General features: G+C 34.9%; 1 protein-coding gene across 1 annotated transcript in view; it reads left to right on the forward strand.

The window, feature by feature from the left end:
• The window catches only part of LOC114645958 (spondin-1), a 509623-nt gene that overhangs the window by 352461 nt on the left and 132730 nt on the right, over positions 1-24432 (forward strand). The window contains exon 8 of the mRNA XM_028793897.2: positions 9002-9203. Coding sequence (XP_028649730.1) covers positions 9002-9203 — 202 coding nt within the window. The remainder of the gene's footprint in view (positions 1-9001; positions 9204-24432) is intronic.

The following is a 24432-nucleotide window of genomic DNA, read 5'->3' on the forward strand; positions in this document are numbered from 1 at the left end:
TTTGTTTCCCACTGCAGGTGTAAGTTAATTCATTTTTGCTGTTTCACATACTTTACAGAGAAGCTTTTTTGTTAATAAAGCATACATGCATAAAAGAAAAGAGCCTGCATTACTGTATATAGAACTAGTAATTAGGTTGCTACATTTCAAGATAATCATACTCTTATATCTTCATTAGTGCTGTGTTCCTTCCTATTGACTCCCATGATTCTATTGAAAACATGTGTGATTATGCTTCTGTATTCCTCACAAGATCTAATTAGAAGAACCCACTAAGTCTCATTGATGAATCTCTGTTCATTTCAGAGCAAAGCAATAGATAAACTATGCATTCATTCCTTGATTATGCGGAATAGTGCTTGTTTTGTTTCTTACTTTTTTTTCTGCTTCATGGGATGGCTAATTTTGACCAGTGTGTCAATTGTAAGAAATACACTAAAACAGACAAACAATATTTGTGCTAATAAACTCAGGGAAAACTCGCCATTGTCTTGAAATTTTTATAATGTACTGTTCTGAGTAATACACCTTTTTTGTACCAATTTTTACATGTCACTTCACTTGTTCATAGATCTTTTTGTTCCACATTGTCATAACCGCACAGAATCGACACTGTTTATTGCTTACTCACATTGGAATAATGACTGATAAAGTGACTTGGGATAGTGATGTAAGGATGGAATGACCCAAAATGAAGGTTGTTAACTAGTAAACTGAAGATGTAAAGGAACAGTATAAGAATATCAGAAATGTTGGTTAAAGGTATGTTTTTATTAGGAAACTATTCACATTTTTGACAGTAGGATGCTTTAACAAATTATCAAGTTGAGTGCAAAAGTAATTTCTCTATAGTAGTGTAATTTTTTTTACAAGTTAGGTAAATGTGTGAATATCCACATATTGTGGTCAGGAGTTTACCTACAAGAACCTTAATTATGACTGGGGGCTGCACCCCCTGTTTGCGTCACTCGCCAGCCCCCGGGGGTGGGTGCTGGGCACCCACTATCTCGCGGCTAAGCCACTCTAAGGGCATCAGGAAGCAATTGTATAAGAGATGGTACTGTATATAGAAGAGTATGCGGGGCATGGGAGGAATACAGTTTGTCTTTAGTTATTATAGATAGAAAATCAGTTACTTGAGTATTTCACTACAACTATCTATTTGAAATACCAATGAATAATAAAACATAGTAAAAAGTAAAAGTAGAAGTAAAAAAGTAAAACATAATAAAAAGTTAAAAAAAAATTAAATTACATTAACACCTCAAAAACAATATTATGAATTACTTTATCTTCTAACTTACATTCTATAAATATTGCTTTTTTGCATTTCTGTTTGCATTTTGTTTTTGATAATTTTCTTGTTTTCGTTTATTAGACAATTCTCTTTGTTCTTGATTGCAGCTCTTTTTTGTTCATTTTCTTTTTTTTGACACTCATTATCAGCTCTTGCCAGTCTTTTTTTTAACCGTAATCTAAAATTCAATGTTCTTAAACAGATAATTTTCTTTTCTGCCTTGCCATTATAACTGACTGCATCGAAGGGTGAGTTAGCACTGAGAGTGTCACGGGGTGGTATGAAGAGAGGATGTGAGCCGTAGGAGTAAACATTGAGTGAGCGGTGAGTGGGGAGTGGTCAAGGCTGAATATCACGGACATGATGGAAAACGATTTTAATAAAATAAAGAGATATTGTTTTACAAAAAATGAAACACTTAGTAAATAACTAAGTTCACTAGGAATAGTAACCACCAATTAATGCAGCTGTCAAGTAGCAAAATATGAGACGACAATCCTAGAGAAGAAGAAAATTAGACTGGAAACAAAAAAGATTGTTCGTATTGTGCCATACTCACTTCCAGCTCATCGTTAAACTCAAGCAAGTCACCTACTGTCATTCTTCTTATAATACACAAATATTGTGTACATGTCTATTAAAATTGTGTTGTAAAATATGAACATTTTTTGGGCTATTATACAGTTTTAAGAGACTTTAGCAGATGATAAATGTCTAATGACACTAGTAGTGTTTACCGAAAGTTGAGTGTCGCACTGTATGTCTCAATTAAGTGTATTAGTTGTTCAAAGAAGGAGTATTTTGAGAATAAAAAAACTTTTTGTAGGAAGAAACAAGCACAAATTAGTTGGAGGTACCCCCAATTATGGTATTCTAAAGGAGGTAGATAGCTTTTCTGAGGTCTCTTTTTTGCGAGGTATGCTTCACAACACCAGATGATACTTGTGAACAGCTAACTTGAAATGTTTGATTCTTTTTAATAGGTCAAAGCATCTCTTGTCCAAATCTTCAGCCTTGTTTCATTGATTGGACTCTAGGTTTGCAAATTCCTGACTCCCATTAACTTTTGTTGAAGTCATCATTCTAGGGGTTCACATATATTTCCAACATACACTGTGATTGTTTGAATAATGTATTCAATATGAACAAGAACAATGCAATAATTGGTTAGTTATTAGTTAAATCAGATTGTGTTTGTTCTTTATTATAAATTAGTTGAAGATCATACCATATTTTAAGACACGTTTATACATAAATGTGGTCATTTCTAAGGGGTTCATATACTTTTCCGTCCACTGTATTTGCCATTATATAATTTATATAGATCTTAAGTGACACCTGCACCCCTTCTGCACCACTCCTCAATAACTCAAAATCTATAAATAGTTTTAAACAAACACATGGAAAATCCTAAATAACAACTTTGATAAAGATTGTTGAAATGCTACACCATTCCTTTTACCTCAAGCATTAAATCACCCAAAGAGAGCAGAAAACATAAAATCCTATTAAATGCGTGCTGCAATTCACTTAGTTCTAAAAGGATTTAAACAATGGGTCAGACATTCATTTTCAGCTCTTCTTCAATCGAGCACAACTCCCATTTGACACCCCCACCGCACACATTTTTAAACACATCCATTGTATGCACCGGTTTGTAATAAGTAAATTCCATCATTATTCTGAATTGAACATTCAAATTAAAATTCTAAAGTACATCAGTAGTTCCTGTTCCACATTGTTTATTCTTCTTTTTAAAATGGACAATTTTGCCTCATCTAATAGAATGTTTAGCAATTCAATCTTGTCCCTATTCTTCTTATTATATTTAGGACCATAGATGAACATAACATTATCAAATCTGTCCACTACTTTGTAGCTACATCACTAAAAACATGAAAAAGGTTCTAATGTAGTATGGTGCAAGAATAAATTGAATATTGTTGCATTTTGTCCATAAAAGATACATTTCTCATCATCATCTGTATGATTTATTATCTTTAAAAAAGAACTTGTGGCAATGACTATATGCAGAATTCTCTACTGCAGACCAGCTGTTATTATTTAAGGGCTTATACAGCGCCACTCAAAATGCACCCTCTCACCTTCCACCCCCAGCTTCTTTCTCCATGGTGTATTGATAACAGACATTAGTGCAGGAACATAAATACATTTTAAACAATATTTATAAAGCTCCTTGTTTGACAGAGTGATAAAACTCACAACTGTCTCTTAATGAAATACTGTATAACCCAACGTATGTTTCATAAGTTAGGAAAGATAACAGAACAAAACTCCATCTCCGTCTTAGCCTCATTGCTTGAGTTGTTCAGCCTGCTGTAGTCTTTTGTCTGGAAAGATTAAAAGGCCTGAATTGTCCTTACCAAGTTAATCGCTAAAATATTACCACTAAAAAAATTTAACTCTAAAAACTCACACTTGTTATGTACATACAGTAGGTGCTTCATAGGTGTTTACCATCTCGAATGTACTTCAATTTGTGTCCATGAAGTTTCCCATTCTGGTTAGGTAGAAGACATTTTCAGGATTACAACTCTTCTTACTAATGGTTTTCTTCACCCTGGTATTTTCCCCCAGGTACTGTTCTGTACTTAAATTTGAAATCTTGAGTTCTCATTACATAGGAAATCATCTTGTAATTGGGTGTACAATTTGGCTCTCCTTTTCTTAGCATACAGTAGGTTTGTTTTGTAGTTTATTGGGGGAACAGTTTTATATTTTTGGCTTCCCATTCTTTATTTTGAGTGTATTTCTGTTTGTCAATAACAACAACATTTATTTCTATAGCACATTTTCATACAAAGGATGTAGCTCCAATTGCTTTATAAGATGTCAAAGAAGTAGTTAAATGCAAAGAAAAACAAAATTTAAATAAGAATAATAATAATGAATAAATAGTATACAAAAGATAGACAATGCAAACTTAAAGAAGAAAGAAAGAAAGAAAGAAAGAAAGAAAGAAAGAAAGAAAGAAAGAAAGAAAGAAATAATTAAAAGAAGCAGACTTCTTAAATACTGAATTGTTTATTTAAATTTATAAATAATGATATTCCGTGGCACGGTGGCGCAGTGGTAGCGCTGCTGCCTCGCAGTTAGGAGACCTGGGTTCGCTTCTGGGTCCACCCTGCGTGGAGTTTGCATGTTCTCCCCGTGTCTGCGTGGGTTTCCTCCGGGCGCTCCGGTTTCCTCCCACAGTCCAAAGACATGCAGGTTAGGTGGATTGGCAATCTAAATTGGCCCTAGTGTGTGCTTGGTGTGTGGGTGTGTTTGTGTGTGTCCTGTGGTGGGTTGGCACCCTGCCCGGGATTGGTTCCCTGCCTTGTGCCCTGTGTTGGCTGGGATTGGCTCCAGCAGACCCCCGTGACCCTGTGTTTGGATTCAGCGGGTTGGAAAATGGATGGATGGATGGATGATATTCCGATGATGAAGTCAATTGGCTGGGGTGGAAAGAAAACATTTTTAAAAAGCCGGAAAAAAAAAAATCTGCTGGGTTTCAGAGCCAAAGGACCACCCAGCTCCAACTGGGCACTGTACCCAATCCAATATAAATGTTCCTTAGCTGTTCTTTATTGGTTTTTTTTAGGCTTTGTCTTAGAAGATTCAACGCAGTTGGATTATCTGCTTTCATTTGCTTTCCCCAGACATCATACAATATGACAACAGATTACAGATGGTTGCATAAAGTAACAAAAATATTTTGTTGAGTACAGTAAATGGTAAATTTAAGATATGACAGAGAAATATCATTAGTTCTTCCAAAATCCTGAATTAATGAGTTATAAATAAGGATAGATTCAGCTTCAGACAAAGGGATCTAATGTCAAAAAATATTCTTTTTCTTTGGTATTTTAATCTCTCCAGTCACAATGCAGCAATTTATAGACCACTGGATGTGCTTTTATTTCTTAATTGATGAGATTTGTTTGCTTTTTCTCATTTTTCTCTAGACCGTTCAAGCATCCAATTTATAGTCCATCTATCTGAATCAATTGATTTCCATTTCCACAGTATTTCCCTTTTTATTATATAGCTTTCCAGTGCAAAAAGGCTGCTAACCCCCGGTTTGCATAGTGGTGATCTATTGTTTTACCAGCCATTTGACTTTTAATGATCAACTACAAACAATTGACTTCACTTCGCCTATCAGAGGCCCTGGGGAATTGTAAGAGGCCGCTTTCAGCTGTCATTGCCTATACGTTTCACACCTTGAAGTGTCAGTTTAACAGAATTACAGTGACATCTTCCTTTACGGGCTTATTGCAGCGCAAAATGAAAGAAGCCTGACCACAAGACTGTATCTGAAAGGTGCTTCTCAGTGTGCAAAGGCCACTTCCTAAGCTGCTATCTGTCACTGTCATACCTGTGCTTTCCCCATCGTAGAGCACACCTGAACAAGCAATGCATTATATATTTAGTCACAGGACCAGGACCTTTTGTGCCAATAAATAAACCATAAGGCTTTTTAAGCAAGTCAAAAAACAAAGACAGTGAAAAGGAAAAAGACAAATATGGAAAGAAGATCGTTTTATGGTTACAGTATCAATTATGTAATGTCTAGTCGTCTGACATATTTCATGTATGAAATATGTTGACTTATTTTTTTAGTTGCTTGTGGTGGTATCAGAATAGTAAAGGCATATAATATAGATGTGTAAACATAAACTGAAGGAGTTTTAAGAGGCAGAGTTATATGCTTGTCTAAATGAATAAGCAAGGTCTCCATGGATCAAAACTGAAAGGGAGATTTATGGCATGGGAAGAAGATCCATTATAGTCGGACTAATGAAATGACTTGCTGGGACAGTTCTAATGATTTTACAGTGGATCGGATATATAGTTCATCTGTTTATGTTTTAGTGCTCCAAGACTCCAAAAGTAACACTGAATGGATTTCATCGTTCATTAGGATTCTAGAAATTTGGAGTGAATTCTTCCCAGAAAAAGAGTTGGAGAGGGAGGTAAGATGGATAATTCTGAAGTGAAAGAAAGAGGACAACTTAATCTATAAGAGCAGAAAAATCCCTTTTAACAATTTAGGGAGTTCAAACAAGAGTTTAAAAAGAAAATAGTTAGAATAGTCCCTAATAAATCTGGTGGATTTACAATACCACAACTTTTGAAAAAAAAAAAGTAATTTCTGTAGTTAAATACCTTTATTGAAACTGCTTATGTCATATATACTTGTGTATTAAGGCTAGAAAATGTAACCATTTTTAAGAAAAATCAGGAGAAAAAGCAGGGTTGTACTGGTGGCATTTGAATTTCTTTTACTGTGGACTTGCTTCACAAATGTGTCAACGTCTTTTTCTTTTTAGCCCTACCTTAATAAAGAGCTAAAAGCTCAATAAATCTGTCCTTTGGTGTTTAACACTTTTATAGATGGATTGATTTTTATTCTGTGATACAAGAGATTTAAACATTTTTCACTACCATCATTGCTGCATTTCCATGTGGTCCAAGGTTTATCACCTGCTGCCACATTGAGTTATATGGGGACACCTTATAATTCAGAATGAAGCCTATCTATCAATCCAGATGTGAAAGCAGTAGCCCTTAACAAAATTTTATGTTATGGTATTAGAAAACATTTTCACAGGTTTGTGACTTTGGTTCTTTAGAGAGTCAAGGGCAATCGCCGTTACTTGTTGCCATGGAAACTGTGTAGTGTGCCAAGCTCAGCTGTTTCTGCACATCATCTTCTTATAGGTGTTTCATATATTTTATTCTCCATGAAAACCGTTTTTCTAAATGATAAAGAAATGTACTTCTTCTTCTGTCATGGGAAATTATTTAATGTACCAAGAGGGAGACATCAAATGTAGGGGAAATAAATCGTGAATGTTTGTTTCTTTTAGTTTTAAAATGTTTCAAAATTGACTTCTGTATATTATAAATATTTATCTCCTAGGGTCTACAACCACTTTATAGTGATGAATATGGGCTTGGGGAAAAGAAAATGTGTATGATGAATTAATTACTTGGATTACCATTAAAATATAGTGCTATATGAACACACTGTGTCTAAATACACAGTAAGTGTGGCAGAAAAAGAAAGATTAAGATTCACATAAGCCCGCCTAATGCCTAAAGAGACAACTTTTCAAATGGAGTTGTTCTGACAGATGTCAATTGTCCTTTTACAAATCTTACACTATACTAAGTAGCCATTCTGATTTTAGAAACACCTCATAATAAATGTGTTTTTAGCTACTCTTCATGGATTATAGCATTTCTATATACCTTGATTGGTTATTTTATTTGAAATCAAGAATTAGTTGCTCCTACTTAACTCACCTGAGTTGCCTAATTTCCAGACCAGGAATTCTACAAGGGTTTGCCCATTTGAATATATTCTACGTTTCTGCAGATTATACGGTGACTGATTGCTTTATAAAGCCCTTTGCACATCAACCCATACAATCCTCAACCAAGATGGTATTTGTTGATTAGGTGGGCACTATGGCAAAGTTATTCACTTGTTCTTAGAATGATCTGTAGACAAAGTTTCATTTGTGTATTGATGCCTCACCATGCTTACATAAGAACATAAGAAATTTGACAAATGAGAGGAAACAATTCAGTCCATCAGGTTCATCTGCTTAGCTAATACCTAAGCTGTCTCGATATCTCAATCCAGTTACTTCAGAAAGATTGTCAAGGTTTCTGCTTCCACTACATGTCTTAGTAATTTCTTCCAGATTCCCACAACTCTTTGCATAAAGAAGTGCTTTCTGGCTTCAGTATTAGATGCACTCCCCCTAAACAGCTCAAGAGCTAAAGATCTCCTACTTGAGCATTAAACAATAAGTGATGGAAAATACCAGTTTTGCAAAATATTCTTTTAAGATACTGTATTCAGAAATCCACCCACCTGGCTCAGATGAAAAGATTCGCTCATCAAATTGTTATACCATCATCTTGTAGAACTGACATCCCTTGCCACACTCAGCTATTGCAGTTTCTTATTTCTTATATCGGAATAGATCAGCTAAAACAAAATTTCATTAGTGAATCATCATCCCTGCATAGATGTCATGTGCTAATGCTATCATGGCAGTGTGTTGTTTTTTCAAAGAGTAACCGGTGTCGGTCTTTTGCCACTATTCCCCATTGGAGAGAGTGAGTGTTCTTACAGCTCCTGTTCTTTCAAATCACAGTTTTACAGCAGTTTCATTCCTGTGATTATATCCTTCATGCCATCCTGTAGGACTTACTTACTCCAGCAGGGAAAGCCAACAGGATCTTTTTGTCAACTACCACTTTCTGTTCTTCGATTGGATAAAGAGGACTGGGTGACAGTTAAATCAATACAGTCTGATATGTACGGGAAAGTGTGATCTTTTGCATGAATTGAAGGATTACCCAAAATTAACTCTCTGCTCAGTGTACAACCCATTGTTGTGTTACCTACCTATTGGCCAATTTAATATTTACATTGAATTGTCATTTTAAAAAGTGATATGGTGGTATATTGATTAGTGTTGCCATCTCAAAGCACAGGTGAAATCTTTTTGACTTGGTTACTGTCAGTGTGGAGTTTTGATATTCACCATGTGTCACTTCACTACTGAGTGTCATACGTATCTCTTGTGATTGAGTGACTTGTAGTTTAGGCTTTAATGATATTGATTGACTGAATATGTTTTTCTGATCATCAGATTTTTATTTTTTATTGTTCCATAGGAGAGCAGCACCATCTGCTGAATTTTCTGTGGACAGGACTCGTCATCTTATGTCATTCCTTACTATGCTGGGTCCCAGTCCAGACTGGAATGTCGGACTATCTGCTGAAGACTTGTGCACTAAAGAATGTGGCTGGGTACAGAAAGTTGTGCAAGACTTGATCCCCTGGGATGCAGGCACAGACAGTGGGCTCAGCTATGAGGTAAGCACAAGGGAAAAAAAGTGTCTGGTTCTTTTTGATTGTGCTCACTTTTAGTGCTTGGGCACCCGCTTTAAATCTGGGCTTGGATGCATCCAGTTTTCAGGTCTAAATCTGCAGTCCATTTCTCTGCAATCAGTTTAAAAGTTAAGGCATCCTAAAAATAAGGTAATAACTCACTTTGTAGATAAATATTTATATCAATATGTATATTGTTGTGCAACAACTTGTACAGAAGAAGCAGACTTTAAATATGGATTTATTTGTGAATAGCATAACAAAATACTTAATGTTCATATTCAGTATGTTTTTTCTTCACTACAGCTTGTGTTGTTAATGATGCACTGTTAAGTTCAGTATGCTATATAATATTTGAAATACAGTAGTACTTTTTTAAATCATCATAATTTTAGTCCCATATACCAGCTGGTAACCCAAGCTGTCTGTGGGCACTCTAGTGGAATACACTGATGGTCAGGCAGTGGGTCCATAATGGGTGAGGAAGCACCTGCTCAGAGATTATGAAAAAATAAAATGTTATAAATAGCAATGGAAACAAGTATCATTGCAAGGCATCAAATGCAAAAGTCAGTAACAGTCAATCAGAATAACCGATGTAATTATTAAAAGCAATATGAAAATGTTCAGAGAATATATGTCAAGACAATGAGTCTTTAGCTTTGATCTATAAGCTGTGATTGAAAGAGCTGCTTTATAGGTGTTAATGCTCGTTATTGTTATGTGTACAGAGTTCTGTGAAATTCATAGTTGCACGTGCTAGTGAACATGCAACACATCGCCAGTAAACATCATGACTTGTAAGTATAACAGGCCTAAATTGAAACATCTGTCTTTCTTACCATAAAAATCTCAAAACACAGCTGACAGCACTATCCAGTTTTCTTTTACATACACAGATTTGTACGTTTTGTAATAGAACATGTTTAATATTAATAGGTCGACTATAACATGGATTTGAACTGTATAGCCAGCAGTTTAGTATAGCATTGATCCTTTTTGGTGTGTTTTGAAATACACTGCTCAAAAAAGTAAGGGACACTTAAATATCACAGTCTAACACGAAGATAATTAAGCTTCGATGATATTGATCTGTCCAGTTAGGAAGCCTGTAAGTGATTGTGAATCAACTTCATCTGCTTTGGTCCAAATAAAAGTAACAACAGGTGCAATGGAGAGAAAACAAGACAACCCCCCAAAAATGGAATGGTTTTGCAGTTGTTGGCCCCAGGCAGTTGTTCTCTCCTTATCCTCCCTGACTACCTCTTCTGTAGTTTTGTTAGTGTCCTTGTCACTACTGGTAGCACAAGGCAGCTGTAGCTGATTCAGGTTGCACAGGTAGTCCAGCTCCTCCAGGTTTGCACAACCATAGTGCCATCACAAGGTTTGCTGAGGAGGAGGAGATACCAGGAGACAGGAGATAACAGAAGTATTTATGTAGAGAAATATGCAAATATTGTAAAAAAAACTGACAAGTGATACAACAGTCCCTTAAAACAAACACATTAACTCTTAAATCATAATACCTAAGGACCAGGCTGCTGTTGGCCTTTTATTAGTTACAAGACAGTGATATGAGTTTTACTCTGCAAAAAATGACTCAGGAAAAAGGTGTTTAGTCTATATAAAACCCCCTTTTTAGTATTTTTAAGCTGGAGAAAGCAGTTCTTAGAAATTTTGGATACATAATATACTACATTTAAAGCAATGTCAAATATAACACTTCCCTGTGTTTTCAGCCATGCCATAGTTCAAGCCCTATGAATAAAAAGGTTTAAATATTGCCATGCTATTTCCAGTGGGATGAATGTGTGATTTTTTTGGCTCCAAAATTATAAATATTGTAATTGATTTAGATTACTTATTGTTTTTTATTATTTCTTTTTGTTTTTATCATTTTTCTGACAAGACCATCTTGTTTGTTTTTTTATCATTTTGATTTTGCTGCAGCTTTTTTTTGACAAGCTTTGCATCTCTCAGTCAATTATTTAGTGTGTTTCCTGCAGGCAATACTTAAATTAATTCTCATAGTGCTCTTAACAATCAGAGCTTCCATGCACTAGAATAAGTTTTTTTTTTCTGAACTTAAAGATAAAGCTGTTTGTTTTACCTAAGGACGTTAATGAATTACATAGTTAAAGTAGTACTGTTTGCTTTAAATAATCAATACGTCATATTGTCAATTTAATTGTATGTTTCTCAATTACATGTCAAATGGCAAATTCTGAAAAAGAAAAAATAATTGCTCACAGCGGTAAGTCAAGTACTTTCTAAAAAACTTACAAACGCATTGATTATTATTTGATAAGTGCAAGATGAGTAACAAAAGCCAGTGCCAGACATGACAAATACAGTGCATCTGTTGTTAATAGCGTCCAACTGCTGCACTTAAAGCATAGTGATGGCATTTCCTGTGCTGGGTTATATGAGAATTATTATTATGATTACCATTATTATTATTATCATTATTTTAAATTTAAGGGTATTTCTGTACCGTGACTAGGGTGGAAAGGTTACATTTTTTAAATAAGATTTGATATCACAATTTAAAATTTAGAAAGCAAAAATAAATTTGAAGTTGATCTGTAATCTTTAAGAACAATCCATTCTAATCTGATTAATAACTGTTCTGTCAGTGTTTCTTTGAACTAGATGTATTAGTAGTATGATTCATTTTTGAATTCAACTGTAAAATGTCCTGCTTTAGTGAAATTAAATTTACTAAATGTCATGGATTGAGATGAAGTCATATGTATTTTATGTTTTTAAGTTGGTTTTGTTTATTTTATATTTCATGTCTTCATTGTATTTTTATTGGTTTCATATGTGAATATATATTGGTGTACTTCTTTAAATGTGAGTATGTTCCATGTTTTTTCTGAGTGGAACCTCAAGAGGCTGGGCTCCCTGTCACACTCTTTTTAGGATTGCCACCATTTCTAACGTGTCAGTTCAATGGGAATCATTGTTATGGTTAAGTTTATTGGAGTGTATTACAATTAACAGTTGGATTTTTGATTATTTTGCTCTGTTTTAGGGTTTAGATTTTTGGGCTATGATTTGCAGTTTTGGCAACTTCTCTGTTTGCTGTTTTGAGCCTTTCTTTACATTTTTGAGTTCATTTGTTAATAAACCTTAGTTTTATAGATTTATTCCATGCCCGTCTGTGCACAAGCCGAGGTTTACGGTTAAACTCCTCGTGGGGCTTTTGTTATACATTTATAGTTATTTTTCTAGTTCCTCATTTTTGGGCCAATAAATCCTGAGGTAGGCCAGTAGAACTGGGATTAAGCCAATTGAGGTGAAGCCTTTTCCAGGTAGGCAAAAGAGGCTTGGCCTGGTCAGTGAAATCTGAAGAATTTGGATATTTCACACCTGATTTTGCCTCCTAGGAAACTCCAGTCATAATGTTAAGGTTGTTATTGTCAAAACCACTGGGCAATGTATAAATATGTTAGATACTTCTGAGCGGTCAAATAGTTAAGTGAGGACAGAGACACAAAAAATAAGATAAGAGATGGTGATAAAGGTTCAAAAGTCCCTCTCACAAGCCTGAAAAACAGCTGCTTATGCAGGCTTACCTGAAGCACCAGACCCCATGAGCTCATATGTCAGTACCTGTCTGAAATAAAAGAAGAAACAAAAATATGAATGAAATTAAGAAAAATGATGTGTGAAAGTTTGTGGTTAAATTCTGATTTCTCCTGCTTCTATGAATGTTGCTAATAACATGGATCTAACTTGGTTGAAATTGTTTTTTATTAAAATTCCACTGGGAAGCCATCTGAGTTTATAGTATTCAGTAATTCTATGAGTGTCATAGGTTTTTCTCAAGTTCCTCGGCATTAAGAGTATAGAGCTGTGGTATTGGTATTGTGGCAAAAAAAACTCCATAGATTGTGTCTCACCTTCTTTATACTGAGTGAAAAAAAGACTTATAGTACTCCTTAAATGTGTAAGATATTTTTATGGTCAATGATTTTATCTCCTATTGCATTGGTAGTTTCTGTTATTGCACCACGAACTTCCTGCTTATGGATTTGTTGAGCTATAATCTTACTAGTCTTCTCTTCATGTTCATGATAATGATGTTGCACATTTAAGATGAATTGTTCAGTTTCGTTTGAATGTAATGCCTGACTCTTCCTGTAAAGTACCTCTTTTGGAGACCTGGCACATTCATAATCTATTCTGGAAAAATCACTGATTAACTCTGGCACCTTCTTGTGTAATATGTAAAAAAATGCCTATATAACTAAAGAGATAAAAAGTCTGGCAATTTCAAAATGATCAGAAAAAACATTAATTTTAAGGTACTTTCACAGCTCCTTACACAGGTGTAAAATTTGTACCTACCATACTGTATTTAACACCAAATAATGTACAACCAACCCAAAAGAAGACATATAACATGACAAAAAGTACAAAATACTTGACATGTTCTCAGCAGTCTCTAAAGCCTGATGCTACAAGGATCCAGTAGCAATGGATTTGAGAGCTGACTGTTCAGTCCACAGTCCAAAGCTGTGGAGTTCTTTTCTCTTTTTATAACAAGACATACTCCTGTTATTATGCAGAGGTTTTCCAGATGGTACAGGCATTTTGTTTAGCTATTAGTTTAAAATAAAACTTTTTGTCTATGCAAGCTGATACAATTTTAGCTTTCTTCTTCTCTGCTGACATTCATAATTTTCGGTATCCTAATTTAGTTGAGGTTATGGTATCATTTGTCCATTGTGAATTGCTTTCACAGTTAATTTTCTTGTTTAGAGTGGGGCTGCTTTATGTAAAGCTTGTTTCACATATAGGATGTAGATAGTAATCACCTGGGGCCTCATGCATAACGCCGTGCGTAGAATTCACACTAAAACATGGCACAAGGACAAAAGCAGAAATGTGTGTATGCACAAAAAAATCCAGATGCATACATCTGTGCGTTCATCAATTTCCATGTTCTTCTGAATAATTAAAATACTGAGATGTATACGTGATATCATTTTCATGATGATAGGAGTTAAAGCATGTTATTAAACATGGGAAGACTGTAGCGCGGTGATTGTTCATGCCTCATGCAAGATGCTTGCTGCGCCGTGCGTGACCTTCGATGAAATAATTTATTGCAGCAGTACTGTCTCTTTCAAATGTACTAGCCCCCAATTCCTGTCCTTACTTTTCTTTTTCCAAATACCCAATCGCCACACAATCAGCTCTGTAATAGACGTTAAACCATCTGTAAGCTTAGAATGCCGATTCTTCAAAACATTTAAGGAACATTGAAATATCTTTGTAGTACATGTTTAATTATTCTATCCATCTATCCTTCCAGTGTCGCGCCAGCCCCAGCAAGAATACAGTGCGAGACAGGAACAATCCGTGAACGGAGCACCAGCTCCTTGCTAGTGCTGCGGCACCATGTCCTCACATGTTTAATTATTAACAATATAGATTATTTTAAATTAAGTTAAAGTTTTATCTGTATAATATAATAAACATATTTTGCTGCATTTCATCTTAAAAATGATATCGTCATCATATGTAAATATGCACTTTATAAAGTGGCTCAGGTTGTGCAATATTATAACTGTAAGTTTACCATGAGGTAATTGTACTTATAAGTACAAAGTGTTCTACAAGGAGCACTGGATGGACTGATTGACTGCGTTTATAGTTCTTGGGTTGAAACTGTTTCTGAACCGCGAGGAAAGGCTTTGAAGCGTTTGCCATATGAGAGCAGTTCAATAGACAGCATGTGCTTGATGCTGTATACCAATAATTCTCTTTCCAATCAGCTACTGTAGAGCTGTGATTCCTTACTCAGATATAGTGATATAAATACTCCAAGTGGTGCAGTGAGAGTAATATGGAAAAAGATGATCCGCTGTGCCAACCCCTAACGGGAGCAGCTGAAAGAAGAAGAAGAAGGTGCAGTGAGAGTAACAACGCTAAAGCAGCTATGGTATTTAGAATAGTTTGACCATTCTGTGGACCATTATATTGTTACAGGCTAATTACAATCAGATGCATTAAACTAGTAAACAATATGCGGTTAGTTTGCAAAACCGAGCGGAGAACTTGCATACGCCAAGCTTTTAGCTACAGTGAAAATGTGCGTGGCTTTACGCCAAGTTTAGGTTTTATACATTTGAGCATGGAAATGGGCTTATGCAACATTTTTGTGCATACACACCGTTTATACATGAGGCCCCTTATCTGTATTATGTTTAGTTTCAAACTTATGTGTGAAGTTCTCAGAATGTCAGTAAACATCAAAATGTTGCTGTTATACAGAAGCTTTAAGTACTGCCTCTTCATTAAGCATGTATCAGCTCAGAATGTAGTAAATGAAAGTAATCAAATTATGATTTCTTTAACAGGAGTGATAATTACTTTTTGAAAGTTAACTCATGTATGAATTAAATATAAATTCTGATAATTACAGTGTGTTTAAATACTTTGTTGATAGATAGAACTAGCATGTGTTAAATGGACAGACAAATGGATATAATTAATATATGTTTTGAAAACTCCTTAATCAATTACAAGGTCACAGTTCGGCAGGACCTAGCACAACAGTATTGGGTGCAAAGCATAAACTAATCCTGGAAGGATTGCCAGACCACTGAAGGGCATACACATGCTCATACTCAACCAAATAAATGTGCATGTCTTTGAGCTGTGAGCAGAAATGGAAGTATCCCAGAAGTAACATGGGGATGGCTTGCCAACTCAACACAGGCATTGACTGTGACAGAATTCAGACTAAAGTTCTTCAAGCTATGGAGTTAAGATCTTTTCACTGGCACTCAGCATAGGTATTCAAATGAAAAATATACTGTGTCTAAAAAACAGTATTGATAGATTAATTTAAAGCCATGTCACAAAATAATGACAATTTCAAATAGTTAATGGATAGTGTTGGTTGTAAAAGGTGTTTTTTAATTAAAGGCACTTGACAATTAAAAAATGCATAAACTCATTAAAAACTAGATCCTTGCAAGTTTGGCTGTAAGACAAGCAATTTAAGATAACATCAGTAATTAATTTATATTTATATTATAGACGTGAAACAGAATCTTTATAATTTTTACAAACCATAACAATAATAATGATAAAATTTAATGTGTATTTAATTTAGGTTTTTTTTTTTTTTTTTTTTTTGCGTAAATGTGGATTCAGAGTGATTGCAACAAATTGGCTAGGAACAGATTGGATTTCATTAAATTTAATATCTGAGAAAACTTTTGTTTGAATAGTTAATGACTTCAGCGGGAAGCCAGTTGAGTCTGAAATACAGTAGAACACCTGTGTAACGCTTTCCTACGGACTAACAACAAAAAAGTGTTAAATGAAGGAAATTAGTACAGGTCTGGGTTCACTGTGTTTAGGGTTTTTCTAAACAGTTTCACTGCTGTTTTTATTATAATTTTTTAATTTGTGGAATTATTATTGTCATTTTTGTTTTTTTACATTGATATTCCTTTTCATGAACACCACTGTTTCGTGCACTTGATTTTCAAAACCAAAAAAAGGCTACGTTCACACTGCAGCTCCGTATCCATTTTTTACTTATACTGTATTTGACACAGATCTGATGTATTTGAAGAAGTGTGATTAACAAAAAATGATATACCATCAAAACTTTTCAGACAAGATTTATATTGCTTTCGCAACAACTGTTTTGCGTCCAAACCTGTCCCATCGCACTCTCGCCAATACTTGTTTCTGCATACAGAGTGTAGCCAGTAATAAATATGCAAAACCTCTAGTTTTTTGTTTACTGTTTCTCTTACTTGCTATCACGAACTTAACAAATTCACATTCTGCACTAAAACAATGTAAAGCAGAGCATAAACCAGCATCTGTCTGACAGAATTATTTTTTCATTTTGTGTATGTGGGGCAAATTTAGGATAGACATCTCTTCTTGTATCAGATTTGGATCAGTCACAAAATAATTTTGAGCATAAAAAAACCCATCAGATACAAAGCAAAAATCAGGATACAGTCACATTTAGATGCAATGTAAATATAGTATTAAAAAGCATGCACTTCTTCGGACAATGGATGTTTTATGTACAGCAATGGCATCAAAAAATTTTTTTAAATATGTGAAAACGCGAAATATTGGAACGTTAAATTGGGTTAACATTGTAATCTGCTATTGCAGGTAGAGCCCATGAATTTGGTTGTATGCCAGTGGCTGTAATGTGTGTTTTGAATAACATAATAGTGTTAAAGATAACACTTACGTTGTGTGCCAATTCAGTACTACTAATGCTTACGCATTCAGTGTAAATGAAGTGGTATGGATAGCTTGTAATCACTCGTTTACTGTTTGCTATTTATTTAATTAATCCTTCGGGGCACTGACCATTTGTGAAGAGGAGAGAGAGAGAGAGAGGTTAGGAGCACGTGCTGATACAGCACATTGCTGCACCCACCACATGACAAACCAACTCAGGCTACCCAGATTGGGACCCGAGTGCAGCCATACGATGGGTGACACCTCAGCCCCACACTAGTTTAGATGGAATGGAGCAGCGTGAGGTTTTTTATGGTGGCCGGAGTGCCAATTCTGCCACCAAACCCCAGGTTTTTCCCTGCAGGTTGGAGGGCCTACGTGCAGGGCTGGATGCAGGCCTTAAAAATTACACTGGTTGCAATGTTCGTTGTGGAGAATCTAGTATTTAATTGTGTGTTAATGTAAAGCAATGGTAGCTTATCATGCATTGAAATTTTCTAAAGGATTGATTAGTTGTAGTCCTCCCTTAATTTATCAGAACACCAATCCAGTATTTGCATATCAGCTTCTCGAAATCCAGGAAAAAAACTTATAATTATATGGCACTTGCTGTTTATATTTTATTGAATTATTTATATTATCTTACTGAAAGTTGAAATTATTAAATCAGTAAATAATAATATTGTCATGCTATATTTAGGCTTTTATTTTAGTTTTGTTTCCCTAAAAGTTAACAGAGAATGAGAGTAGTTCTGGCGACAGGTTGCAGTTTCGGAGCTAATTTTGGAAGTGTTTCAGTATTTTTAAGGCTTCTTCATAAAGAAACATTTTGATGTAACATTTTTGAATTTACATACAGTATATGAACTCATTTCAAAGAAAAGCAGATAGTTAAGGATTTATGAATGATAAACCCACTTCTTGGAGTGTGATGGGTTTTTCAGTCTGTTTTAACAGGCTTTGGGTTAGATCTGCTTCCACAATATGACACTCCTGAGGAGACCTAAGTGTGACACCCTCTGTGCCCCCAGAAAATACACATGGTCCACAGGCAGGCTGCCCAAGGGACCTTGTAATTTGCTTTGTTATGTGTCCTGTCTGATCTGTGATAGCTGATACTTGTAAAAGCATTTTTGTCTGCCTGGCCTGCACAATGAATATAAAAAGATTAAATTGCCATAAGAATAAAGCCAAGAAGGCCAGTGATTTAAAACATGGTGCATTTATTTCAAAAACACAAAAGTCATGACAAGGGTGTAGTGGTGGATCTGAGGCTAAGGATCTGTGCTGGTATTTGGAAGGTTGCTGGTTCAAATCTTGTTACTGCTAGAAGAGATCCTACTCCGTTGGGCCCTTGAGCAAGACCCTTAACCTGAAAATTAGTCCAGAGGTGCTGTGCAATGGCTGACCCTGCATTCTGATCTCCAAAGGTGTTGAGAAAAGACAATTTCTCTGCTGGGATTAACAAACTATATCAAAATCAAAAAATAAACTACTAGTTGAAAAGAATGGATGTAAATAAAATCCTGTTGCCTGACTGTGCCTACGCATTCAGTTGTTTGAACCACTGTCTCTCAGATGTCCACTTGCTCACCTCTAAAGAGCACCCTCCCCAAAACCCACCAACTAATACCCCCATATCTCTCTCTCTCCTACTCACTTTCTCAATTCTTAGTCGGGGTCCCTTTCTCTAAGATCCTTTGCTTCATCTGCCGTCATGACTCTAGACCTTAAACCCCATCTCACAGTCATGGCTGGCTAAGTTTTTAATGACTAATCCAGACAAGTATTCATCTTGGAGAGCAAGTAGTTGTGAAAAGATATTATATTTTAAAAGATACACAAAGAAATAAGCATGCATTTAAAGACTATTTAATATGGGTGGCATGGATGACTCTGTTAGCTGAAATCTTTGAATGTGGGAAAGGCACTAAATAAATAAAATGTATTATTATTATTAATAATAATAATAATTAATCTTTTATCCTTATTTGACAACCTTCACACTGAAATAGTATCCTTTGGCTGCCTTGAACTTTATGTAATCAAATGTTAAGGTGTAATGCATGTGTTTTTTGGTTTGAGACATACTCTGATTTTACATCTAGGTCTATAAAATTTAGCACAGGGTTCTATGCATCCTGCACAAATTTAATAATTCCCACAAATCTGAATTTTTAATGTGCAAATTTCCTGCACATATTTACTTGGTAGATGATCTCTCTTGGTTGTTGTAAGAATATTCAGCCTCTTTTTTTAACTGACTATTTTATAGTTGTGCCTAATCTGTTACGTATGACAGGTACATTTTACATTTTTTTTTAATTTTATTAAATTGAAATGCATACAATTTCACCTTCCTGTAGCAGTTACTTTTGGCTGAAACATGCAGCTGAGCTCTTCAGTGCACAGCAAGAATCGTGGACGTGGCTGGCAAGCAATTGTCTTCATTTAAACTGTGCTTTTTAAGGAATTTGGATAAACTTTGTGAAATCGTCATGTGAAGTAAAATTTGCACTCAAATCAACACAAACATTTAGGAAACTTAGATTATTCAGTGAATTTGTATTTTGGTTTGCTTCTTCGTATTTGACGAACTGACTGCTGTCCATTTATAGCTGCATTGTGTCACTTAGACACTTGTAATTGTAAAGTGTCTGTAGTAAAGTGACAGCCATTAAACTTGAATCAGTATAGTAAAATCAGTGACATTTACAAAAAGATAAACAATGCATAAGGATAACTTACTAGAAAAATCGCTGTAGATATACCCATGGCTAAAGCTGCCTCCTTTGTAACTGTGTAAAGAAGGGCATTCATCAGAAAAACGGAAACTTCTCAGTGACTTTTCCATAAGATACCACTATTCACACTTACATTCTCTTAATATCTTTTAGAAATGTCCTTTAGTTTTTGAACAATTCATGGTAATGTCAAAGCAATTATTTTCACTGGCAAACTAATAACTGTCAAAGTCATTCTCAAACCCACTTACTCCAATTCATAAGAACATAGAGTGAAGAGCCTATTCTGGCAGTACTGGGTGGGCTCAATGCAGGAAAAGGGCATGGACAGAGTGCCAATCCATCACAGGTTCACTCAGGCACACACCCACACTGGGACCATTTCACCATTTCAAATTAAAACTGGAGTACTAAGAAGGAAAGCACAGAAACACAGGGAGAACATGCAAACTCCAAACAGACAAGATGCTGATTTTGAACCTATAGAATACTGAATCTGTAAAGTGGCAGTGGCTAATCACTCTGCTACCTAAACTTGGAATATGTTAACTATATTTTAACAGAATATCTCAGATTTTTTAAAGTATCAGCATTCAAACTTCCAGGCTCTTGTGGACTACTCAGTTGTCTTAAAGATGCAGAAAACTACACTCTTCAAGGAAAAACTATACATTATAAGTAAAATAAATAAAAAGCACTAATTTTTCACAGAATATTTTTATTTTACATTGTCTACATTTGTTGTGTATCTCATGTGATGCACTTTATCCTTTGTAAGTACAGCTTTTTGGCTAAATATGAGTGGAAATCTCCACCTACAGAAATAAAGAAACATTTAAAATCACAAAAATAACAAGTTAATTGTACTGTAAACATCAGAAAGAAATGTTAATATCAATATTAATATCAAAGTGCTTTATAAGGTGTCTGTTTTTGACACCTCCAACTCACTTTCATTCCCCCAAAGAGTCTGAAATCCCAACTGTTAACTTTAAGGGGGGATTACTCCCCCCAACCCCATTTCAAAATTGAATTTCAGGCTCACTTATGCTTTGCAACTCATTGTTAAGAATCTATTAACTTGTAAATATGCTTTTGTTTCACAAAGTTATACATTTTTTACTTACACTGTGTTATTCATCGTTATTATGGTGACATTATTGTCATGAATGCATTAGTTTCTGAGAGGTTATTCATTTTTATTTCTTGTTTAAATTTTTAGCATTTTCCATGTTTTTGGTTGGTGCTGCCATTTTGTGGTTGCAGAAATGGAGTTTTGTTAGGCAAAGCATCACACATGTATGTGGGACATTGTGTTAATAATAATTGCATTTATAAAGAAGGTGATGCACACAGCAAAGCATCCAAACTTTGACTAATTTAAGGAAAGGAAGTTGGGAAAGACTAGCACTCGAACGCAGAGTTAAACAAAGACAATTAAAAGGGGAAAGGGAATATAAGATTCCTGGTATTACTCGTGTTTCATTTTGGGGTCTGTTTGTGTCCTATGAGCATGAGAAAAGATTAACTATAAATCCCATATACTGATTGTTAAATGCCCCTAACAATTCTCTTAATGTCTACTAAATGAATGCTCCTTGAATTCAACTACGAAACAAAAACCACAACAACAACAAAAAAATGTTCTTTGGGAATTCCACCCTTTCCTTGCATCCATCTTAATAATGTGTTTCGTCTGTCAACAAAGCAAATGTGCTGTCTAAATGGTCTGTATCTTGGTAAGTAGACAAGATGACTAATCATAAAATAGTGCTGTTTCATTAAAAACATCTCAAAATGTACAGTTGCTGGATTTGTCTATATGAAGGGTATAGGAACCTGCTTACTGATATTTCTATCTAAGCATGTTTTCAAACCATGCATTGGAGAGTAAACAAAATGTATAAATCTGTAAGCATTTCACTGTCTTAATATTTGTTTTTTAGCATTCACACACCTTTAATGCTTAGCTATACCCCACCATAACTTATTATATTAGCCGTATTGCAAATTCTCTCATTATACTGTATGTTTATTCAGTTATCATACTGAGCTGTATGTATTTTTAATCTGGTAACTATTCTACATATTCCTACAGAGTTTTGCATAAAAACCTGTCCGGTATCAGAATTTTTTTTTTTCATTGATATTGCTTGAAAAAACAACAAATTGTTACTTGTTTCACTGTTATTTACTGTGTGTTACTTGCAAAATGGTTGGATTCTGTAACATTTACAGTATAGCACTCCTTGTCTATTCCTGTGCAGTACTCCTTCTTCTCTCTGAGTCTTGTTTTCACAACATCTGCGTCCACTGAGACATTTTGATCATTTTTGCTTGAGTTGCTTTTTACAGTTTTAAGCTGTACTTGTGCTATTTTGTGTGACCTGGCAATTTATCCTATGGTATCTCAGGTCTAAAACTCAGCTGTTTCTTTCTCTTTCTCAAATATATTATTGTATAAATATTGTGGTTTCTGATTCTTCAGTCTATTTAGAAGCAGACTATTACCAGCAGTCTTAGCACACCAATAAATGATCAGATATTTTGGAATTAATGTCAACTAAATATCCTGTTCGTTATGAGTATTGCCTATGCATGATGGCTCTCTGTTCATTTTATTCTTTATTTTGTGGGTTCAGGTGTAGTAAATGTGATTCACACATGAAGGCAGCAGCATTTCCTTTCTTATCCTTTCTGTATAAGTGGATCACATAACCATCTTTTCTTGATTCTGCAATTCTTATTCAAGATCCAGAAGTGTTGCAAACGCAATTATTTATTGAAATTTCATTAACACTATGTAGGGACACCTGCTGTTGACTAGTGGCAGTTCTGAATGATTGACAGTAAACTCCAAATCTTCTACTGCCCTTTGATGTTCCCCGTTTTACAGTTTGTTTTTCAGTGGTTGCTAACTTCATTTTGTATTCGACTTCTAATTCATATTCTGTTCACAGTTATAGGCACCATATAAAAATATCATTGATTGATGAATTCATTTATGTCTATGAAATGAAAATGACTGCTTTCATTATGCTGCACTACTAATGATTACTTTTTTACACACTGCCCTTCTTAGTGGACTGCATATCAAATATTATAATAATAATTATTAAAATTTAATTGCCAGAGATCTAGAATTTTTTATTGATGAGATCACAGGAAGCTCTGAAAGCTAACATTTGATCTTCCAACCTTTGTACTTGAAGCTTAAACACTGTCGGCTATGTTATTATCTTTTAATCATGGTTAGACTAATTTTATATTCTGCAAAGTAAATAAGGCCTCATAGTTTCTTATAATGACTTTTTAATCTAATTAACAACCTCTAAACCTTGCAATCCTGAATAGTTTCACAAGTACATATCATCTAGATATCAGTTACTGGCTCCGTTAAAACAGGAGCAACAGTTTCTTCTACTTGTCTTCCTGACATAAAGAGTATTGGACTTTTTGAAAAATATACATCAATTGTCATGTGTAGAACATATTCTGGTTGCGTCATGAAGTGCAAGAGCCTGTCATGCACATACACATATTAAGTTGATAATAACTAGGCAAATTTGCCAACCAGAATATAGTATAGCTACAAGAGGAAACCACAGTTAAAAAACAAAGTGAGCCGTCAGTGAGGTTATCATTTCTTTCTGAAACCTTTATGAGCCTTGGAAACTACTGCTTTGCAACACTAATGATTTGTTGTGCTGGTTTTGTTTTGGGGGGAAAAAATGTGTCCTGTGACTTTGTAAAAGGCTTGAAACTGCTGGCCTGTTAAAGTAGGACATCCTGACTTCATTGTACCAGTACCTGGAGATCATAAAACATTTTAACTTTTTACTTGAGACTTTTAATATGTTTAACTAATTAGGGACTTTTAGATTATATGTAAGACGTTAAGGATGTTACTAGAACACATCATTTGTCTGTGTGCTGATTGATGTAAATTCAAATATATTTGAATATGTTATGTAAATGAACCTAAATGATACACTGTTCCCCTAATAATTTTAGTCAGTCTTGCTATACAGAGCTCAGTTGATCTCATGTCGTGGCTCTACCAGTTTTGTGTTAATAAAGGACATCCATCTTGAATTTTATGACTCAAGACAATGACTCAAGACTATCCTCTATTTAAAGAAAAAAATCTTTCATATAGTTTCTTTATTAAATACTAAAAGCATTTTTATTAAGATCCAGTCATGATCTAAAAGTGTATGTTCTTTAGT

The sequence above is a fragment of the Erpetoichthys calabaricus genome, chromosome 2 (genome assembly GCF_900747795.2).
Source record: "Erpetoichthys calabaricus chromosome 2, fErpCal1.3, whole genome shotgun sequence".
Taxonomy (NCBI): Eukaryota; Metazoa; Chordata; class Cladistia; order Polypteriformes; family Polypteridae; genus Erpetoichthys; species Erpetoichthys calabaricus.